Consider the following 19,543-nt stretch of genomic DNA (forward strand, 5'->3'; position numbering starts at 1 on the left):
GGACACAGTGTATACAGCAAGCTACTCTCGGTGGGCGTGCAGACCCTGAGCCCACTAGGCAGGAAGCACACGTCCTTCTTCCAGTCGCCCCTCTCTTAGTGCTTCCTCTCATCCTTTGCACCCCATGAGGTTTGTTAAAATGCTTCTGCTGATGGATTCCTACAGATGTTCTCTTGTGTTCATTTTTAGATCCAGAGGAACAAGGAGACATTGTGGTAGCCTTGTACCCGTATGATGGCATCCACCCGGACGACTTGTCTTTCAAGAAAGGAGAGAAGATGAAAGTCCTGGAGGAGTAAGTGCTCTCAAGCATGCCACGGCTGCTCCTTTCCTCAGGCCACTGAGCCCTGCAGGCTGTCCCTTTGTCTTGCTTCTGGTGCTGCAGCCATAGCCTAGCTCCCTTCCTGTAATGGGCATGAGGCCTCCTTGCTATCCACAGGGAGTGGGCAGTGGAAGGAATACAGCCAAAGGGATTTTCCTTTTAAGTCCGTCTGTGAGCGCTCTGCAGGGGGTTTCCCTTTGAAGACAGATGCTGGTTTTTCTTTAAAACAATTTTTTTTTAGATGGGATCTCTCTCTGTCATCCAGACTAGAATGCAGTGGCATGATCATAGCTCACTGCAGCCTTGAACTCCTAGGCTCAAGCAATCCTCTCACCTTAGCCTCCTGAGGAGCTAGGACTACAGGCATGTGCCACCATGCCCGGCTAATTTTTAAAATTTTTGTAGAGATGGGATCTTGATATGTTGCCCCGGCTGGTCTTGAACTCCTGCTGTCAAGCAATTCTCCTGCCTTGGCCTCCCAAAGTGCTGGGATTACAGGTGGGAGCCACCACACCTAGCCTGGTTTCTTTCTTTATCCACTCTTGCCACCTTAAGAAATTTGGGTCTGTGTGGCCCATGCATGATATTTGAAATGGCACTTTTCTTTTGTTATATTACTCATGTTTAGACTGGGTTCATGGGCCCAGCCTAGTTTGAGTTCTAAGGGTGCTGAGCTACAGTAGCCGTGTTGGAAAATTCTTGACTCAGCAGCCACCATGCTTTTGTGAGGATGCCTGAGTGTCATCATCTCCTCGACCCCCTCTTGCTGACTCAGACATGTGGCAGTGTCAGACCATAGGCATGCAGGACAGTGCGCAGAATAAGAAACTCCAGTTGCTTTAATTCTAGCTTGTTTTTCTTACTAATCTTGCATTAAATGTCGTTATGACCTGCCAAATAGGGTTTGAGGGGGAGACCCCCTTATTAAGGACAAGCTGTTCCGTGGTTGACAGCAATGTTGCTTATGGGTTGAACATGAACTTAAGCCTGATCCTGGCCCTGCCACTTGATAGCTGTATGACCTTGACAAGACCGTTAAACTTTTGTACCTTGATTTCTTTACTTATAAAATGGGAATGACAGTACCTAGATCATGGGGTTGATGTGAGCATGATGCATGTGTATAAACATAAGCAAAGAGGAGGCAGAGCTTAGTATTAGTTCTAGTTGTCTTCATGCCGTACAGACAAGGATCCTGTCTGTGTGTGGAATTTATAGAGGAGTGCAGTTAAGGCTCAAAGGGACCCATTCCTTCCCCCATTACCGGCTTACCTGCTTGCTTCTTCCAGTGCTGGTCCCTTCCTCCTCCCTGGCTCCATGCCTACCTTTCTGCTGAGGACTCAAGCATGGTGATGAGGCTCACTTGCTTGGAATTGTCTTACGGTTTTCTTTTTTTCATGGTGTCCATCTCTATGATAACTAGATGTTTGAACAAAGGAGTTTATAATGCATGAACTATGGACCAGTATTCCCTTGACTGTCATTTCTATAAGGCTTTGAAAGCATTTCTTAGCTATCCTGGGGCAAGTTACAAACCTTTTGCTTCTGTGAGATGGGAGCCATTTGTACCAACTCTTCTTTGTGCACCCCTGATCCCAGTGGCACATGCTTTAGTTGTAAGTCTGTTTTTCTTTGCTTCTGTCTCTAAACATATTTTAATTCCATCACGAAGAGTGAATTTTCCCACTGGATTCTGGGGTTCCAGAGATGTTCTCCACCCACCTTCACCCTCCTAAACAAACATCTTGAGACAATTGCTATTATAGCTGTTGAGTCTTGGATATAAACACTTTTTTCCTTTTATTTTTAGTTGACATGGAATAATTATATGCAGCCATGGGATACAGAGTGATATTTTGATGCATGTGTGCAGTGTGTACGGATCAAATCAGCATAATTAGCGTATCCATCACCTTGAACATTTATTATTTCTTTGTGTTGTGAACATTCAAAACCCTCACTCCCGGCTTCTTTTCTTTCTCTCTCTCTCTTTTTGATAGCTTTATTGAGAATTCACAATACCACACAATTCACCCATTTAAAGTGTACAATTCAGTGATTTTTTTAGTGTAGTCACAGAATTGTACAACCATCACCACAATCCGTTGTAGAACATTTTAAATACCCCAAAAGGAAACCCTGGACTCCTTAGCTGTCACTTCTACTCTCCCATTCTCTCCAGCCCTAGAAAACTACAAATCTACGTTTTATCTCTGAAGACTGACCTATTCTGGATATTTCACACACATGGAATCATATAATATGTGGTCCTTTGTGGCTGCCTTCTTTTATTTAGCATAATGTTTTCAAAGTTTGTCCCTGTTGTAGCATCTCTCAGCACTCCGTTCCTTTCACTGCTGAGTAACATTCCACTGGACGGATATTCCAGATTTTGTCCATTCATCAGTTGATAGGCATTTTGGTTGTTTCTACTTTTTGCTTTTACAAATAATGATGCTTTGAACATTCATGTACAGGTTTTTGTGTGGATGTTATGGTGTCATCTTTCTTGGGTATAGGTCAAGGAGTGTAATTGCTGGGTCCTGTGGTAACTCCATGTTTTCTTTATTTTTAATTTTTTAATTGATACCTAGTATCTGTACATAAATACATATTTATGGGATATCTGTGATATTTTGATACAGGCATGGAATATGTAATCTTCTAGCTTCCTTTTTGATGCATATTTCTATTCTAGGCATGGAGAATGGTGGAAAGCAAAGTCCCTTTTAACAAAAAAAGAAGGCTTCATCCCCAGCAACTATGTGGCCAAACTCAACACCTTAGAAACAGAAGAGTGAGTCCTCATGTGTTGTCATCTTGGTGGCTTTGTTTGCCACATTGGATTTCTTGTTAATATTCTTCACCTTTTTCTTGCTCTGGAACATAATATGCATGAAATGTTGAAATGTCTTCACAGGTGGTTTTTCAAGGATATAACCAGGAAGGATGCAGAGAGGCAGCTTTTGGCACCAGGAAATAGTGCTGGCGCTTTCCTTATTAGAGAAAGTGAAACGTTAAAAGGTAGGAAATGGTTCAAGGCCTCTTTTAAAACACTATTTAGGAAATTATTTTTAGAAACTATTCTAGAATTACTCAAGGGGAAAAAAGGATATAGTATGCTCTGGTAGTAAAAGTTTTATAGTTTGATAAAAAATAACAAACTCCAATCGTTAGTTGTGCTGCCAAAAGTAATATACTTGAGTGTGGTGGCTCACACCTGTAATCCTAACATTTTGGAAGGCCGAGGCAAGAGGATCACTTGAGTCCAGTAGTTGGAGACCAGCCTGGGCAACATAGCAAGACCCCATCTCTACAAGAAATAAAAAACTAGTCAGGCCTGGCAGTGCATGCCTATAGTCCCAGCTACTCTGGAGGCTGAGGTAGGAAGATCACCTGAACCCAAGGAAGGTAGGCTGCAGTGAGCTGTGATCATACCACTGCACTCCTAGCTAGCCTGAGTGACAGAGTGAGGCACTGTCTCAAAAAAAAAGAAAAGAAAAAAGTACGGTAGAAAGCACACAGGATTGTGGCCAGTTCTTAGCATGCTTTGTTTGCTGAGCCTTTTGCATTATTATTTAGAATAAATCCTGAAATTTTAAGACAAAGAAAATTAGGCTGGGCATGGTGGCTCAGGCCTGTAATCCCAATGCTTTGGGAGGCTGAGACATGAGAATCACTGAACCCAGCAGTTTGATACCAGCCTGGGCAACACAGCAAGAGCCTGTCTCTATAAGAAATTTAAAAATTAGCCAGGTGTGGTGGTGCATGATTGTAGTCTCAGCTACTTCAGAGGTTGGGGTAGAAAGATCATTTGAACTCAGGAGGTCAAGGCAGCAGTTAGCTATGATTGTGCCGCTGTACTCCAGCCTGGGTGACAGAGCAAGAACCTGTGAAACAAAAAAAAAAGAAAAAGAAAATCAAAATAACTTAAAAATTTTTTAATGTAGCTAAATAATAATTTTTTAAAATTATCATGAAGAAAGAAAATGGTATGTTGGCAAGCTGCACAGCAAACAAAACGTGGCTTCATTTGTCAAGGAGAATTTTTATAGGACTTTTAAAATTGTGCATTTTATACAAACTTCATATATATATATATTGCGTATTTTTAATCACAAAATGTGTACTGCAGTTGTTGTATAATGCAAATCTTATTTGTGAGATATAAATATTTACTTATACCTTTCCCCCCCATAGGAAGCTTCTCTCTGTCTGTCAGAGACTTTGACCCTGTGCATGGGGATGTTATTAAGCACTACAAAATCAGAAGTCTGGATAATGGGGGCTATTACATCTCTCCACGAATCACTTTTCCCTGTATTAGCGACATGATTAAACATTACCAAAGTAAGTAAAAACTGAACGTTCAACAAGACAAAATATATTTGTTATGATATGTATAAGACGTCACAGGCTATTTTTATATTAAAACTTTTTAGGCATCATATTTCTCTTAGATACAGTTGCAGGTCATATTCTATAAATGATTGTAAATTAATCTATAGTTAGGACAGGCACAGTGGCTCACGCCTGTAATCCCAGCACTTTGGGAGGCCAAGGCAGGTGCATCACTTGAGGTCGGGAGTTCGAGACCAGCCTGGCCAACATGGTGATATCCCATCTCTACCAGAAAAAAAAAAAATTAGCCAGGCATAGTGGTATGTGCCTGTAGTCTCAGCTACTCAGGAGGCTGAGGCAGGAGAATCACTTAAACACAGGAGGCAGAGATTGCAGTGAGCTGAAATCACCCCACTGCACTCCAGCCTAGGTGACAGAGCAAGACTCTGTTTCAAAAAACAAATAATAAAATAAAAGTAATTAATTCATCTGTAGTTAAATACACAGAGTAAGATTTGATCCTTGTGATCCTCCCAGTCCTTCCCACCTAGTAGTACATGCTGGTTGACATTCAGTGTTACAAAATTACTAAGAGAAAAATATATGTTATCTTTGCATATATTTTTACAACACATCTGAATATCTGGAATAGGAATGCAGATTTGCAGATCTGTGTTTGTGTGTGTGTGTGTGTGTGTGTGTGTGTGTGTGTAAAAGTAATATATATTCTTGGTAAAGTCAAACAGAAATAACACTACCACTGAAATATTTTGAATATCTGGAATAGGAATGCAGATTTGCAGATCTGTGTTTTTGTGTGTGTGTGTGTGTGTGTGTGTGTGTGTAAAAGTAATATATATTCTTGGTAAAGTCAAACAGAAATAACACTACCACTGAAATATTTAGAAGTGGCAGGTCAATGTCCCTGTCTCCAGTGCCACTTTGCAGCCCTGCAAAGCCTGGGCCTGAAACTCTGGGTCCCTTTGCTGTGTGACTGGAGTCAGTTGAGTGGTTGTTGCCCCGGCTCCTTTCTATGACCTGCTCGAAAGGAATGCATATTATAGGTTTGCTTGAGTCCCAAAACATGGAGAGAGCAACGTGCTTCCGATTTTGTAGATTCCTGCCTCCCTCCGCCCTCCCATTCCTGTTTGCATCCTGCACGTGCTGAGAGCTTGTGGTGCTCTGGCTCTGTTCTGGGGCCTAGGGTCCAGTGGTGACATGACCGACTCCCCACTATGGTACCCCGTGAAGCTTAATGTAGGCTCAGTAATCTGAAATCACATTTTATTAAGTGTGACAACCTGTCAGCCTGTGGTTGTCTGTTGGCTTTGTTATTTTTGTTCATGTATGTTAGCAGCGCTGATGAATACAATCAAGTATGTTTTCAATGGTTTTTCTTATACAGATTTCAGGCTGGTGGCTCACGCCTATAATCCCAGCACTTTGGGAGGCCGAGGCGGATGGATCACTTGAGGTCAGGAGTTCGTGACCAGCCTGGCCAACGTAGTGAAACTCTGTCTCTACTAAAAAATATAAAAATTAGCTGGGCATAGTGGCAGTCTCCTGTAATCCCAGCTACTTGGGAGGCTGAGGCAGAAGAATTGCTTGAAACCGGGAGGCGGAGGCTGCAGTGAGCTGAGATCGCCCATTGCACTCCGGCCTTGGCAACAAGAGTGAAACTTCATCTCAAAAAAAAGAAAAATAAACAAAAAACCCCACAAATTTAAAAAGTCACAATTATGTGAAGGGTGCATTTTAGTTCACAGACTGTGGCAGGTTGGACACTATAAGGCTCCTAGTTGAAACTCTTCTTTATAGACACAGGTGAAGTCCAAAGTATAGCATTTCTTAACCTTAATTTTTCCCTTTCAAATTAGAGCAGCCAGATGGCTTGTGCAGAAGATTGGAGAAGGCTTGTATTAGTCCTAAGCCACAGAAGCCATGGGATAAAGATGCCTGGGAGATCCCCCGGGAGTCCATCAAGTTGGTGAAAAGGCTCGGCGCTGGGCAGTTTGGGGAAGTCTGGATGGGTAAGTGCGTGGCTCGGGGGACTATGTCCTTCTAGAGATCGTGATAGAAGAAGTAAAGGCTCAAGCCAATTTCGATCAGCTTCTGAGCCAGACACTAAATTATGTCAGAGGCATCGTTTATTTTGTTTTCCTGTGTCCGTCGGGGTTGAGAACTGGCCTGCAAAATCTATTAACTTCAGCTCTTGCTCTTTCTTGCGACTTAGTAATTCTTTTAATGTTTGTAAGGAGGGGAGTAATGGGTATTTATCTTGATCATCTGCCCATTTCTTCATGATTCCCTCATCGCCAGATTCTCTGGATGCACAGTTCAAGCGCAAGAAATTTGCTTCCATCTCTGGGAAGGGTTATCTTAGGGCTGGGACCCATTGGCTTAATAGAAAGCCTCAATGTATTATAATTTGAGGGTCACCGAGAAAGTTTCTGAGGTTCTCAAAGTCACATCCTGAATAAATCATTTCTTACCATTAAGTATTGCCTTCTCAGGCTGGCAAGAAGTGCAGCAAGATTATAGCAGTGGCTTTTTCCAGGGGATTCTTTTCATCTACCTACTTTTAAAAAAGTTTTATAGTGGGCTGAGAACAGCGGCTCATGCCTGTAATCCCAGCACTTTGGGAGGCCGAGGCAGGAAGATTGCTTGATCCTAGGAGGCTGAGAACAGCCTGAGCAACATAGGGAGACCCCAACTCTACAAATAAAGAAATTAGCCAGGTGCCATGGTGTGTGCCTGTAGTTCCAGCTACTTGGGAGGCTGAAGTGGGAGGATCACTTGAGCCAAGGAGGTCGAGGCTGTAGTGGACTGAGATGGCACTCCTGTACTCCAGCCTGGGTGACACAGTGAGACCCTGCCTCTAAATAAATAAATAAATAAATAAATAAATAAATGTTTTCATAGTGAATGCAAATTTCTTTAGTGATAAGAGGTTTTTAGAACAAAAATGCTAAAGCATAACATTCTTTTAATGGTTCTAATGGAATGTGTGGTTATTTCTGGAAAGGGTAACATGTTAGGTCACACACATCTGACTGGGTCACTTTTTCTGTGTCAGCTTTGTTGAGTGAAAGCAAATGTGATTTCTAAATGAAAGGGGCAGATGGCTTTTAAACACTCTCCAGCCCCGGCAGAGCAGAAGCTGCAGCCACGTGGGCATGTCACCTCTGCATCCAGGTTTTCCCTCTGCAGTCTTGGCCCCTGGGATCACAGCCTTGCTCACTTTCTCCTGTTGGCCCCTCTTGAGCCGAAGTGTCTTTTAAACACGGCACATACTGAGCCAGCCTATCATTAATTCTTACTGCACTGTAAGTCTTTCTGCACATATTTGCAGAATTCAGGTAAACTGTAATTACATGATTTCACATTCTCCGTTTGGATTGGCACGTGTCAGAACTGGTTGGCAGTACAAATCAGGTCCTCCGTTTCTGTTCCACTCAGCAGATTCATGGGTGTGAGTGCTCACCCTGAATGTTGTCTCTTCCCAGGCACACTCTATTGTCTAAGTTGGAACATCTTCCTCCTCATTTCTCTATGTGCTCTTTTTTTAATTAACATGAAATTCACATGACGTAATTAATCATTTAAAACGAACAATTCAGTGACATTTAGTGCATTCACAATATTGTGCAGCCACCACCTCCATCTACTTTCAAAATGTTTTCATCATCCCAAAAGGAAACAATGTACCCAATAAACAATCACTCTTCATTTCTCCCACCACTCAGCCCCTGGCAGCCACCATTGTTTCTGTCTCTATGAATTTAACCACTCTAGGTACCTCGTGTAAGCGGAATCATTTATTTGTCCTTTTGTGTCTGGCGTATTTCACCTAGCATAATGTTTTCAAGGTCATCCATGTTGTAGAACGTATTAGAATTTTCTTGTTTTATGGCTGAGTAATATTCCATTGCATGACTATACCAGAGTTTGTTTATCTACTTATCCATTAGTGGACCTTTCAGTTGTTTTTACCTTTTGACTGTTATGAATAATGCTATATGAACGTTCACATACAAATTATTGTGTGGACACATTTTCATTTCTCTAGTGTATAAACCTAGGAGTTCAATTGCTGGGGCGTGTGGTAAGCCTCTGCTGAACTTTTTGAAGAACCACAAAACTGTTATCTGCTCATTAAAAAAATGACTTGGCTTCTTTTTTCCTCCGATGATTTTTTTTTTTTTTTTTTTCCAAATCTACAGAATGGAGCAGGAATAGTATAATGAATATTGTATACCCTTCACGTAGATTCACCAGTTGTTAATATTGTCCTAATTTTCTTATTCTTTTATTTACGTACACATACATAGATGTTATTATTGTCGTTGACCACCTGAGACTAAGTGCAGATGTGACTTGCTGAGTTTTGTGAAGAGTGTCTAAGCACCTAAGCAGTGCTGTGTTCTCAGTGCACCTGTCAGGAGGCATAGTATTAGCTGGTCTTATTCTTAATGATGTTCTATTTGATTTTGTCTACAGTGATCCACCATCACTTTTATTTAAAGTGATCCAAAAGTTTAAATGGATCATTTAAATTTAGTTTCTCCATGGCAACTTTTTACTCCCTTTTGTAATAAATAAATACTCTGTGGGAAGTTTCTTTAAGATTGTGTAAAAAGAACTTTCTCCAAATGGTTTCAGCACAATCTGCGAATTCTCTTCCCTCTTAGAAGCTGCCACTTCTCTATAAAGCTTCAGTCCTTTCTGTCCTCCTCCCTCGCTCTTTGAACATGTCTGTTCCAACCACACTGGCTCACATCAAGAACAAGGGACTTCTGCCTTCTCTTCCCGGCTTCCCCGTCTGTTCACTGAGAGTATTGGCAGGAAAACCAGGATCACAATCACAGTTAATTGTGCTCTTAGTCCATCTGAGTACTTACTGTGACTTTGCATGGGGAGAAGGAGGAGAAGACAGGAGGAAGGGAAAAAAGAGTGCACAGGCTCTACGGGCCCTGCTCTAAGTGCATTTGCATTGACATTCTCACATACTCATTGCTGTAGCACTGCGAATGAAACAGGCGTTTCTGTGATCATTGAGATCACAGAATCAGATAAGCAACTTACTCAAGGTCATTCAAGGCAGTGAGAGAGGCAGGCTGCTCTGGCATCTGGGAACCCTGGACTCAATTATTTGCTATACTGTTTCTAACTTAATTTGACTTCCCTAGCCTCAGTTTCCACATCAGTGAAATGGACAAACTCCTATCTTATCAGTTGTTCAAAGGAAGAATGAGATTATGCACCTAGGATGTTTCCCAGAGTCTGACTCCATGTGCCCTATTTTTATTATCATCACTTTTTTGTATTTGATTCTAGTTATTGGAAGCTATATTTTGATGCCTTTTCCCCAATTTTAATCATAAAATAGAACTATAAATAATCCAATTAGACTTTCCTATGGATATTTGCTGGCAAAGTAATTAACATGTCTGTCATGAAAAGAAATGTAGAGGGAGGTTAATCAGGATGTACTGGTTCACCCTAAATCAGTAGCCCTGCATATAGTGATAGCTTGGAATTTTGTTCCAACCTCTCCTATTCAGCTGCAAAGCCAGGATAAAGCATCAAATTGCATGCTGTTTGCACCTGAGAGATAAGTACAGTGAACCAAGTACATTCAAATCCAACTGCTTGAGTGAATTATTTCTCAATAACACTGTTTTTAAAGATGCAGTTGTTGGCAAGGCACAGTGACTCATGTAATCCTGGCACTTCGGGAAGCCGAGGCAGGTAGATCGCCTGAGCTCAGAAGTTCGAGACCAGCCTGAACAACATGGTGAAACCTTGACTCTACTAGAAATACAAAGAAAATTAGTTGAGCGTGATGGTGTTGCACCTGTGTTTCCATCTACTCAGGAGGCTGAGGTGGGAGGATCGCTTGAGCCTGGGAGGTGGAGGTTGCAGTGAGCTGAGATTGCACCACTGCGCTCCAACCTGGGTGACAGAGTGAAACCCCATTTCAAAAAATAAATAAATAAATATGCAGTTGCTGCCAGCCTGGATGCCTGGCATCAAAAGTGCTGCTGTCAGCTGTGGTGTCAGTGCATCTGCCAGGGGGTACCTGGTGAGGCTGGGGGCAAGAAGTCAAGATCTAGGCAGCCTGGGGCGCACACCTCAGCAGACCTGCTTACATCTCCTGTTCTGTCATAAGGTGCAAGTCTGCACTAAAATTGTGCACCTGGAGCTTAAGAACATTGGTCCTTTCTGGGATTGGGAAAACCTCCTTTCTTCTAATTCCAGATACATCAAATCCCCCTGTCTATTTCTCTTCCTTTCCTGCACACAACCTTGATTTTAGATAACATTTGCTTATCATATATCCAGGTGGTGCCTGGGAGAAACAAGCTTAGAAGAGAGGACAATGGGGTGTTGGAAAGTATGTGATTGTTCTATGCAAATTGTTACTTTTTAGACTGTCTGAAACAGGGTAAAAATCTTGAGAAAATACATCACTTGAATAGATTTGCTCATTCTGTTTTTAAAAATTGTGGTAAAATACACATGACATAAAATTTGCTTTTAGCGATGTTTAGGTGTACAGTTCAGTAGGTTAAATACATCTACATTGTTATGCGAACAATCTCCATACTCTCTTTTCATCTGATAAAACTGAAAGACTGTACTCTTTAACACCAACTTCCTGATCCCTTCTCCCTCCAGCTTCTGGCAACCACAATGCTACTTTCTTTTTTTTTTTTTTTTTTTTTTGAGATGATCTCGGCTCACTGCAAGCTCCGCCTCCCGGGTTCATGCCATTCTCCCGCCTCAGCCTCCCAAGTAGCTGAGACTACAGGCGCCCGCCACCACGCCCGGCTAGTTTTTTGTATTTTTAGTAGAGACGGGGTTTCACCATGTTAGCCAGGAGAGTCTCGATCTCCTGACCTCGTGATCCACCTGCCTTGGCCTCCCAAAGTGCTGGGATTACAGGCTTGAGCCACCGCGCCCGGCCCACAATGCTACTTTCTGTCTCTATGAATTTGACTACCTTAGGTACCTCAAATAATTAGAATCATACAGTGTGTCTTTTTGACTCTGGCTTACTTCATGTAGCGTGATGTCTCCAAGGTTTATGTTATGTCGTAGTATGTGTCAGAATTTCTTTGCTTTTTAAGGCTGAATGATATTCCTTTATATGCATATGTAATATTTTGTTTATTCATCTGTTGATGGACAATTAGGTTGTTTCTATGTTTTGGCTATTGTGAATATGCCACTGTGAACATGGGTGCACAGATACCTCTCTGAGACCTTATTTTCCATTCCTTTGAGTATAAATCCAGTAGTGGAATTGCTGGATCCTGTAATTCTATCTTTAAAATTTTGAGGCACTGCCGTACTGTTTTCTATATTAGCTACACCATTTTACATTCCCGCTGACAGTGTATAAGTGTTCCGTTTCTCCACAGCCTCACCAACAGTTGTTATTTTCTGTTTTGGGGATTTTTTTTGTTGGCTGGTTGGCTTTTTTGATAGTTGTCATTTTAATAGATGTGAGATGGTATCTTACTGTGGTTTTGATTTGTGTTTTCCTAATAATTAGTGACCAAGCATCTTTGCATGTCCTTCCTGGTCATTTCTACATCTTCTTTGGAGAAACTTATGTTCAAGTCCTTTCCTCACTTTTTAAATTGTGTTTTTTACTTGATTTACTAATAATGTTTTAAATGACAGAGGCAGTAGAGCCTCATCTAAAGTGGGGTTTAATGGAACCTGTCTCAAAAGGATTGCATAACAATTGAAAGAAATTGTGCAGGTAAGTTCAACTGACAGCATTCAAAGTGCTGTTATTAAATAATATCTTTAGAAAGAAAATGTGTCATATTAGTGCAAAGGCTATATAGTAGAGGAAAGAAATTGCCCAGGGTTTCCCCACTAAATAGAAGTTTTTTGTATTTTTGCTTTTTAATTTTTTTTATTTTGAGATAACTGTGGATTTATATGTCATTGTAAGAAATAATACAAAAAGGATAACATATGTCCACACAGAAACTTGTACATGAGTGTTCATAGTAGCATTATTTGTAATAGCCAAAAAGTACAAACAACCCAAATGTCCATTAGATGATGAATGGGTCAATAAAATGTGGTATATTCATACAATGGAGTATTTGGCAATAAAAAAAAAAATGACCTGGCATGCTTCAACATGGATGCCATGTTGTTTTATGGATGACATATAATAACACTATGTTAAGTGAAAGAAATAAGTCCCAAAGGAGCACATATTATACCGTTCCATTTATATGCAATGTCCAGAATAGGCAAATCTAGAGTTAGAAAGTAGATGACTGGTTGCCTAGGGCTGGGGGGCTGGGAGTATGGTAGGAGTGACTGCTAATGAGCATGGGATTTCTTTTTGGAGTCATGACAACATTCTAAAGCTGATTGTGGTGATGATTGTACAATTCTGAATATGCAAATAACTGATGAACTATATACTTTAAATGGGTAAATGGCATGGTATATTAATTATATTTCAATAAAGCGGGCAAATATATAAAAGAAATGATACAGAGAGATCCCATATACCATTTACCCAGTTTCCCCCAGTAGTAACATCTTGTAAAACTATAGTACAGCATCACTACCAGGATATTGGCATTGATCAGTGTTCATTTTTTACTTGTGCTTTTCTTCCAGTCTTATTTATTTATTTATTTATTTATTTATTTATTTATTTGAGACAGAGTCTTGCTCCATCGCCCAGGCTGGCGTGCAGTGGCGCGATCTCGGCTCACTACAAGCCCCGCCCCCCGGGTTCAATGCCATTCTGCTGCCTCAGCCTCCCGAGTAGCTGGGACTACACTCACCTGCCACCGCGCCCGGCTAATTTTTTGTATTTTTAGTAGAGACAGGGTTTCACCGTGGTCTCTATCTCCTGACCTCGTGATCCACCCGCCTGGGCCTCCCAAAGTGCTGGGATTACAGGCGTGAGCCACTGCGCCTGGCCTTCTTCCAGTCTTATGTTGAGTGGAGGAAGGAAGGAAAAGAAGGGAAGGCGAAGAAAAGAAAATAGAAGAGAAAAAAATAGAAAATTTTGACTTGGGATCTTTTGCTTGTAGGGACTGAGTTTGCCTGTCAGTCAGGGAGCTCCTTCTTCACTCCGGAAATAATTTAAATACGTTGAATACACATAGCAGAGGAATATTGGGAATACAACCAAAAGAGTTGTGATTGGTGATTTTATATTACAAACAGGCTGAAGGATACCCCCTCTCCCAATTTTGAGCTGCCAGAATTTAGTTTTCTCTTATCCTTTTTAGTTTCTCAAAGGATAAGCAGGCCAGCTTTTCTCATTGATAGAAAAATAACAATTAAAATTCTATCACTATTAACCAAGTAAGTTAATATTTTTATTAAACATAAGGAATTGTTCACGGACAACCCGTTTCATTTTATGGTCTGCATTTTTTTGGCCTGAAATGCAGTGAACAAATACTAGGAAGTGACCTGTTCTTTGGGGGAAGGGGCTGGGTGGGGATAAAAGAAAGAGGTGTATCTGCTTCAAGCTGTTTCCTCTTGTTTGTGTGATCCTTGTGACATCTGACTTGGGTGACATGCTTCCTCTGCGGATTGTCCTATTCCCAGGGAATCAGCTGGGCAGCTAGGCTAAGGACGATGTTTCCTCTGACTGCTTGGTCTATGAAGAGACCCTGAGGAAGGAAGGAAACTTATTTTAAATTGAATTTTGCTCGATAAATTCTCATTTGAACCAACTGCCTTGAGATTAATCACCAACCCACTTCCAAAATCAACTGCATGCATTTTTTAAAAGCCACTCTCCCTTTTGCGGTACGTGGGCACTTTTTAGCCAGCCAGTCACAGCCGGTACTAGAGTGCTCTCAAGATGCCACATCAGATTTCTTTAACTGTGGCAAAGTGGCACTCCACAAGACACTTTTTACTAGCTCAAAAAGATTTTTTTAACATAATTTTTCATCCATATTGACAACCCAAATCTCCATGACTAGGTTAATTTGAACCTTCAGACTACCAGAGAGTATCTTGGAAACCTGTGATTTGATCCTTAGCACTGAATAAAAATCATGCCTTTAACAGAGGGATGAAAACCACCCTATTGTTTCAATGTCACGGCCCTAAGAGATCATCTGGGAGCTGCTGCCATTCTTGGACCATGTTTGACACAGCTGCTTTATCTACCACTCACCTCAAACTCCTTATCAGTATTTAAAATATCTGCAGCTGCAATATTTCCTGATAACTTTCCCCCCGACCTTGGAAAGCATTTTTTTTTTTCCGTCATCCTTTACTCATACTTTTCTATTGTATAAGAGTCTTCATGAGCTCCATTGTTTTTATGATGGCAAGAGGGAAATGGTTTAGTTTCTTTAACTTTTATTGCTACGTAATGTAACAAGCAAGCAGAAAATGCAAACACAAATATCTAATTTCACAAATAATTACAAAGCAAAAACTGGTGTGCGGACCTCTGAAAGGAAACTTGCTAGCCCCAGAAGCCCCCACCCTCCACCCATGCCCTCCCACCCACACCCTACCTGTCCCCCAGACACAACAGCTATTCCAACCTTCCTGATGATTTCCTGACTTTTCTTAATTTTACCACTTTTGTATATGGGGATGTATGTATCCCCCAAAAACATAGCTCAGTTTTGCCTGTTTTTGTACTTTATATGAATGAATTTTACCAAATATGCTCTTTTATGTCTTGCCTCTTTTACTCAACGGGTTGGTGAGATGCATCCATGCTTTTGGGTGTGGCTACAGTTCATTCATCTTCATTCCATATGGTGTTGGTGAGATGCATCCATGCTTTTTTGTGTGGCTACAGTTTGTTCATCTTCATTCCATATCATGTTTGTGAGATGCATCCATGCTTTTGAGTGTGGCTACAATTCATTCATGTTCAGTCCCTATGGTCGGTGAGATGCATCCGTGCTTTTGGGTGTGGCTATAGTTCATTCATCTTCATCCCATGTCATGTTGGTGAGATGTATCCATGCTTTTGGGTGTGGCTACAGTTCATTCATCTTCATGCCATATGGTGTTGGTGAGGTACATCAGTGCTTTTGGGTGTGTCTACAATTCATTCATCTTCAGTTCCTATGGTCGGTGAGATGCATCCGTGCTTTTGGGTGTGGCTATAGTTCATTCGTCTTCATCCCATGTTGTGTTTGTGAGATGCATCTGTGGCTATGGTTCATTCATCTTCATTCCATATGGTGTTGGTGAGATGCATCCATGCTTTTGGGTGTGGCTATGGTTTATTCATCTTCATGCTATATTGTGCTGTGCTGCATGTGTTTTCAAGATATGTGATCGTTTATCCATTTATTTCACCATTTACTGATGAAATTGGAGTTCGTGTTAGTCCATTTTGCTAAAGGAATACCTGAGACTGGGTAACTTATAAAGAAAAAGTTTATTTGGCTCACAGTTCTGCAGATTGTACAAGAAACATGGCACCTGTCTCTGCTTCTGGTGAAGCCTCGGGAAGCTTCCATTCAAAAAGGAAGGCAAAACGGAGCGAGCATGTCACACAGTGAGAGCAAGAGAGTGACCAAAAGAGGTGCCATGCTTTTAGACAACCAGCTCTCTTGTGAACTAATAGAGCGAGAACTCACTCTTTAGCACGGGGATGGCCCCAAGCCATTCATGAGGGATTCATTCCCATGACCCAAATACCTCCCTCCAGGCCTCACCTCCAACACTGGGGAACAAATTTCACCATGAGATTTGGAGAGGACAAACATCCAGACTATATCAGAGTTGTTCCCAGTTTGGGCTGCTATGAACAATGTGCTGCATATTTTTGTGCTGGTCCAAGCATGCGTGAGTTTCTCTAGAGTGAGTGGGAGTGGATTTGCAAGATCATAAGGTGTATGAATCTTCAGCTCTTCTAAGTTATTGCCAACTTATTTTTCAAAGTGCCGGTCCCAGCTTAGATTCTCACCAGCAATATGCCAGTCCCCATGTCCCCTTTCCCGACTAGCAGAGCTGTACTTAGAGAGATGTGGGCCCCAAGGCAGCACAGGCCGTAGGTGGTTATCCAGAAGGAATTATGCACTCAGCATCCTTCACGGGCACCTTGGATGTTGTCACAGAAGCTCTGCAATTGAATTTCAGTGATGCTCAGCAAAGAACACAGAATGGGGCCTAGGGCAGCTGCCCCAGAGTCCCTCCCAAGGGGCAGGTGCTCAGCAGCACTTGATATTGCCAGACTTTAAAATTTTTTGCTAAGCTTGGCAGTGGTTTCTCATGACTTTATTTGCATTTCTCTGGTTACTAAGAAGATTGAGTACTTTTCACATGTTTATTAGTCATATGAATTTCTTCTGTTGAAATGCCCATCCAAGCCTTTGCCTATTTCTTCTGATTTTTCTTATTGATTTGTGAGAATCCTTTATATGTTCTGGATGCCAGTTCCTGGCAGTTATATGTATCATATATTTTATGTATTTTCATATATTTTATATCATGTATTTTCCTGTTGTGATTTGCTATGGATATGCTCATGTAACTTAGGGTTAGAGTTAGGGCTGGGGTTAGGGTTAGGGTTTATAAACTTTAAAAAAATTATAATAAACCCTTTTTGATTTAAATGTAATATTAAAAGTCTTTTGTTGGTGGAATGTACTTTAAAATAACTCTTAAGATCTACAGAAAATACCATATTGCTTGTAATTATGCATTTAGATGGCAGAACAATTTAATATATTCATAATTCCATTATTTTAGGTAGGTGGTGGCTTTTTAAAAGGACCTAGGATTTTTTTGTCAGCTTTATGTTGCTATCTTCTCCATATGTTCTAACACTTATTTTATACTGCATTCTTCTACTTCTTTTCTTTCTTTTGTTTTAGAGATGGGAGTCTCACTATATTGCCCAGGTTGGTCTTGAACTCCTGGGCTCAAGCGATCCTTCTGCCCCTCAAAGTGCTGGGATTACAGGCATGAGCCACCTTGTCTAGCCTTATTTTTCTATAGAGCACTGCAAGCTCCTAAGTATTAACCAAAGTGGAGTACAAAATAAAACATTCAATAGAGGAATCAGTCTTCATGACCAGAAGAAACATCACTGGACAGGTTGACTGCTAGCTATAAATGAACTTTTTCTTACTTGCTTGAAGGCTTGGAAAGAGATGTATAATACATTTCTTTAATATTTAAAATCATTTTATTAAAAAGTACATACTTGACTGGGCACAGTGGCTCATGCCTACAATCCCAGCACTTTGGGAGACCAAGGTGGGCAGATCAGCTGAAGTCAGGAGTTCAAGACCAACCTGGCCAACATGGCAAAACCCTGTCTCTCCTGAAAAAAAGAAAGAGAAGAGAAGAGAAAAGAAAAGAGTACATACTCCTTGACAAATACAATCAGAATAGAAAAGAACAAGAGAAAGCAGAAGTCACTCCAAATTCTACCAGCCAGGGATAATCACTGCTGTTTTACTCAGCAGGCTTCCAGTCATCTTTCTATGCTATTCACATACAGATACTCTTGCACCCTAAAAAGGGGACTGTCCACTCCACGTCACCTTTCCTTAGGGCAGGTGCTATCCAGCTGTTGTGCACCAGGCAGCAGGAACCTGCAAGGAGATTTGCAGTGGCACCACCAGCTGCTACTCCCTTCCCCACTTTTTTTTTTTTTTATTTCAAGAGAAAGGTGGAAACAGAAGAGAGGACAGAAAGGAAGAATATGATTATTAATATTTCTGCTTTGCCAAATTACTGAGAAAAGGCTTTCCCAAGAGAAAGTCAGAGTTAAAGTGCTCAATCCCAGTCCCAGAAGGGTGGTGCCTCAGGGGGACCATACTAAGGAGTCAGTATTGCCCAGAGCGTGTTCCATGCAGTGTCAGAGGCTACTTGAACAAGTGTTCTGAGATCAAGAAAGTGTGGGAAGTGCTGGGGTGAACAAAGGCAGGCTTTTCCCCTGAAGTCCTCCCAGGGCACCTGCTGCATCTCCTGGGTGGGGGAGGAGTGGAGGGAGGGGCTCCCTGTCCTTTCAGTGAGGGATCCTTTTTCACTAACAGTCACCCAGGTCCAGTTGTCTGCAAATTTTGGGAACTGCTTGTTTGATTCTAGTATATTGTACTTTAAAGATAGTATATGTGGCCGGGCGCGGTGGCTCAAGCCTGTAATCCCAGCATTTTGGGAGGCCGAGACGGGCGGATCACAAGGTCAGGAGATCGAGACCATCCTGGCTAACACGGCGAAACCCCGTCTCTACTAAAAACACAAAAAATTAGCCGGGCGCGGGCGAGGTGGCCGGCGCCTGTGGTCCCAGCTACTCGGGAGGCTGAGGCAGGAGAATGGCGGGAACCCGGGAGGCGGAGCTTGCAGTGAGCTGAGATCTGGCCACTGCACTCCAGCCTGGGCGACAGAGCGAGACTCCGCCTCAAAAAAAAAAAAAAAAAAATAGTATATGTAAGTAATTTTTATAAAGAACACCTGTTTTAAAGAAAATTTGGTAAATAGTTAAAAGATATGGTAAGCAAAATTAAAATCACTCAAAATTGCACCATTGGAAATAACCAGCATTTGGTGTATTTTGGTGTATTTTCTTCCAGACCATTGTTTATAGGTGTGTGTCTGTGTATCTATAAAATATGTCTGCATTTTAAAATGGGGATTATAATGTGAGTGTATGCCTGTGTGTGTATGTATATGTATGTAAGGGATTATAGCATATATAGAGTTTTGGGGGTTTTTTTGGTCTTGAATAAAGAACATTTTATTATTAGAGAAAAATATTAGTCCTCGGCTGGGTGCAGTGGCTCACGCTTGTAATCCCAGCACTTTGGGAGGCCAAGGCTGGTGGATCACTTGAGGTCAAGAGTTTGAGACTAGCCTGGCCAGCATGGTGAAACCCCGTCTCTA

The 19,543-nt window shown here is 41.5% G+C and overlaps 1 protein-coding gene across 1 annotated transcript in view; it reads left to right on the top strand.

The window, feature by feature from the left end:
* LYN (LYN proto-oncogene, Src family tyrosine kinase) overlaps window positions 1–19,543 on the top strand; it is an 85,896-nt gene that overhangs the window by 7,156 nt on the left and 59,197 nt on the right. Inside the window, exons 4-8 of the mRNA XM_011997586.1 lie at window positions 190–295; window positions 3,021–3,119; window positions 3,243–3,346; window positions 4,523–4,672; window positions 6,541–6,693. Coding sequence (XP_011852976.1) covers window positions 190–295; window positions 3,021–3,119; window positions 3,243–3,346; window positions 4,523–4,672; window positions 6,541–6,693 — 612 coding nt within the window. The remainder of the gene's footprint in view (window positions 1–189; window positions 296–3,020; window positions 3,120–3,242; window positions 3,347–4,522; window positions 4,673–6,540; window positions 6,694–19,543) is intronic.

Source organism: Mandrillus leucophaeus, unplaced genomic scaffold (genome assembly GCF_000951045.1).
Source record: "Mandrillus leucophaeus isolate KB7577 unplaced genomic scaffold, Mleu.le_1.0 Scaffold542, whole genome shotgun sequence".
Taxonomy (NCBI): domain Eukaryota; kingdom Metazoa; phylum Chordata; class Mammalia; order Primates; family Cercopithecidae; genus Mandrillus; species Mandrillus leucophaeus.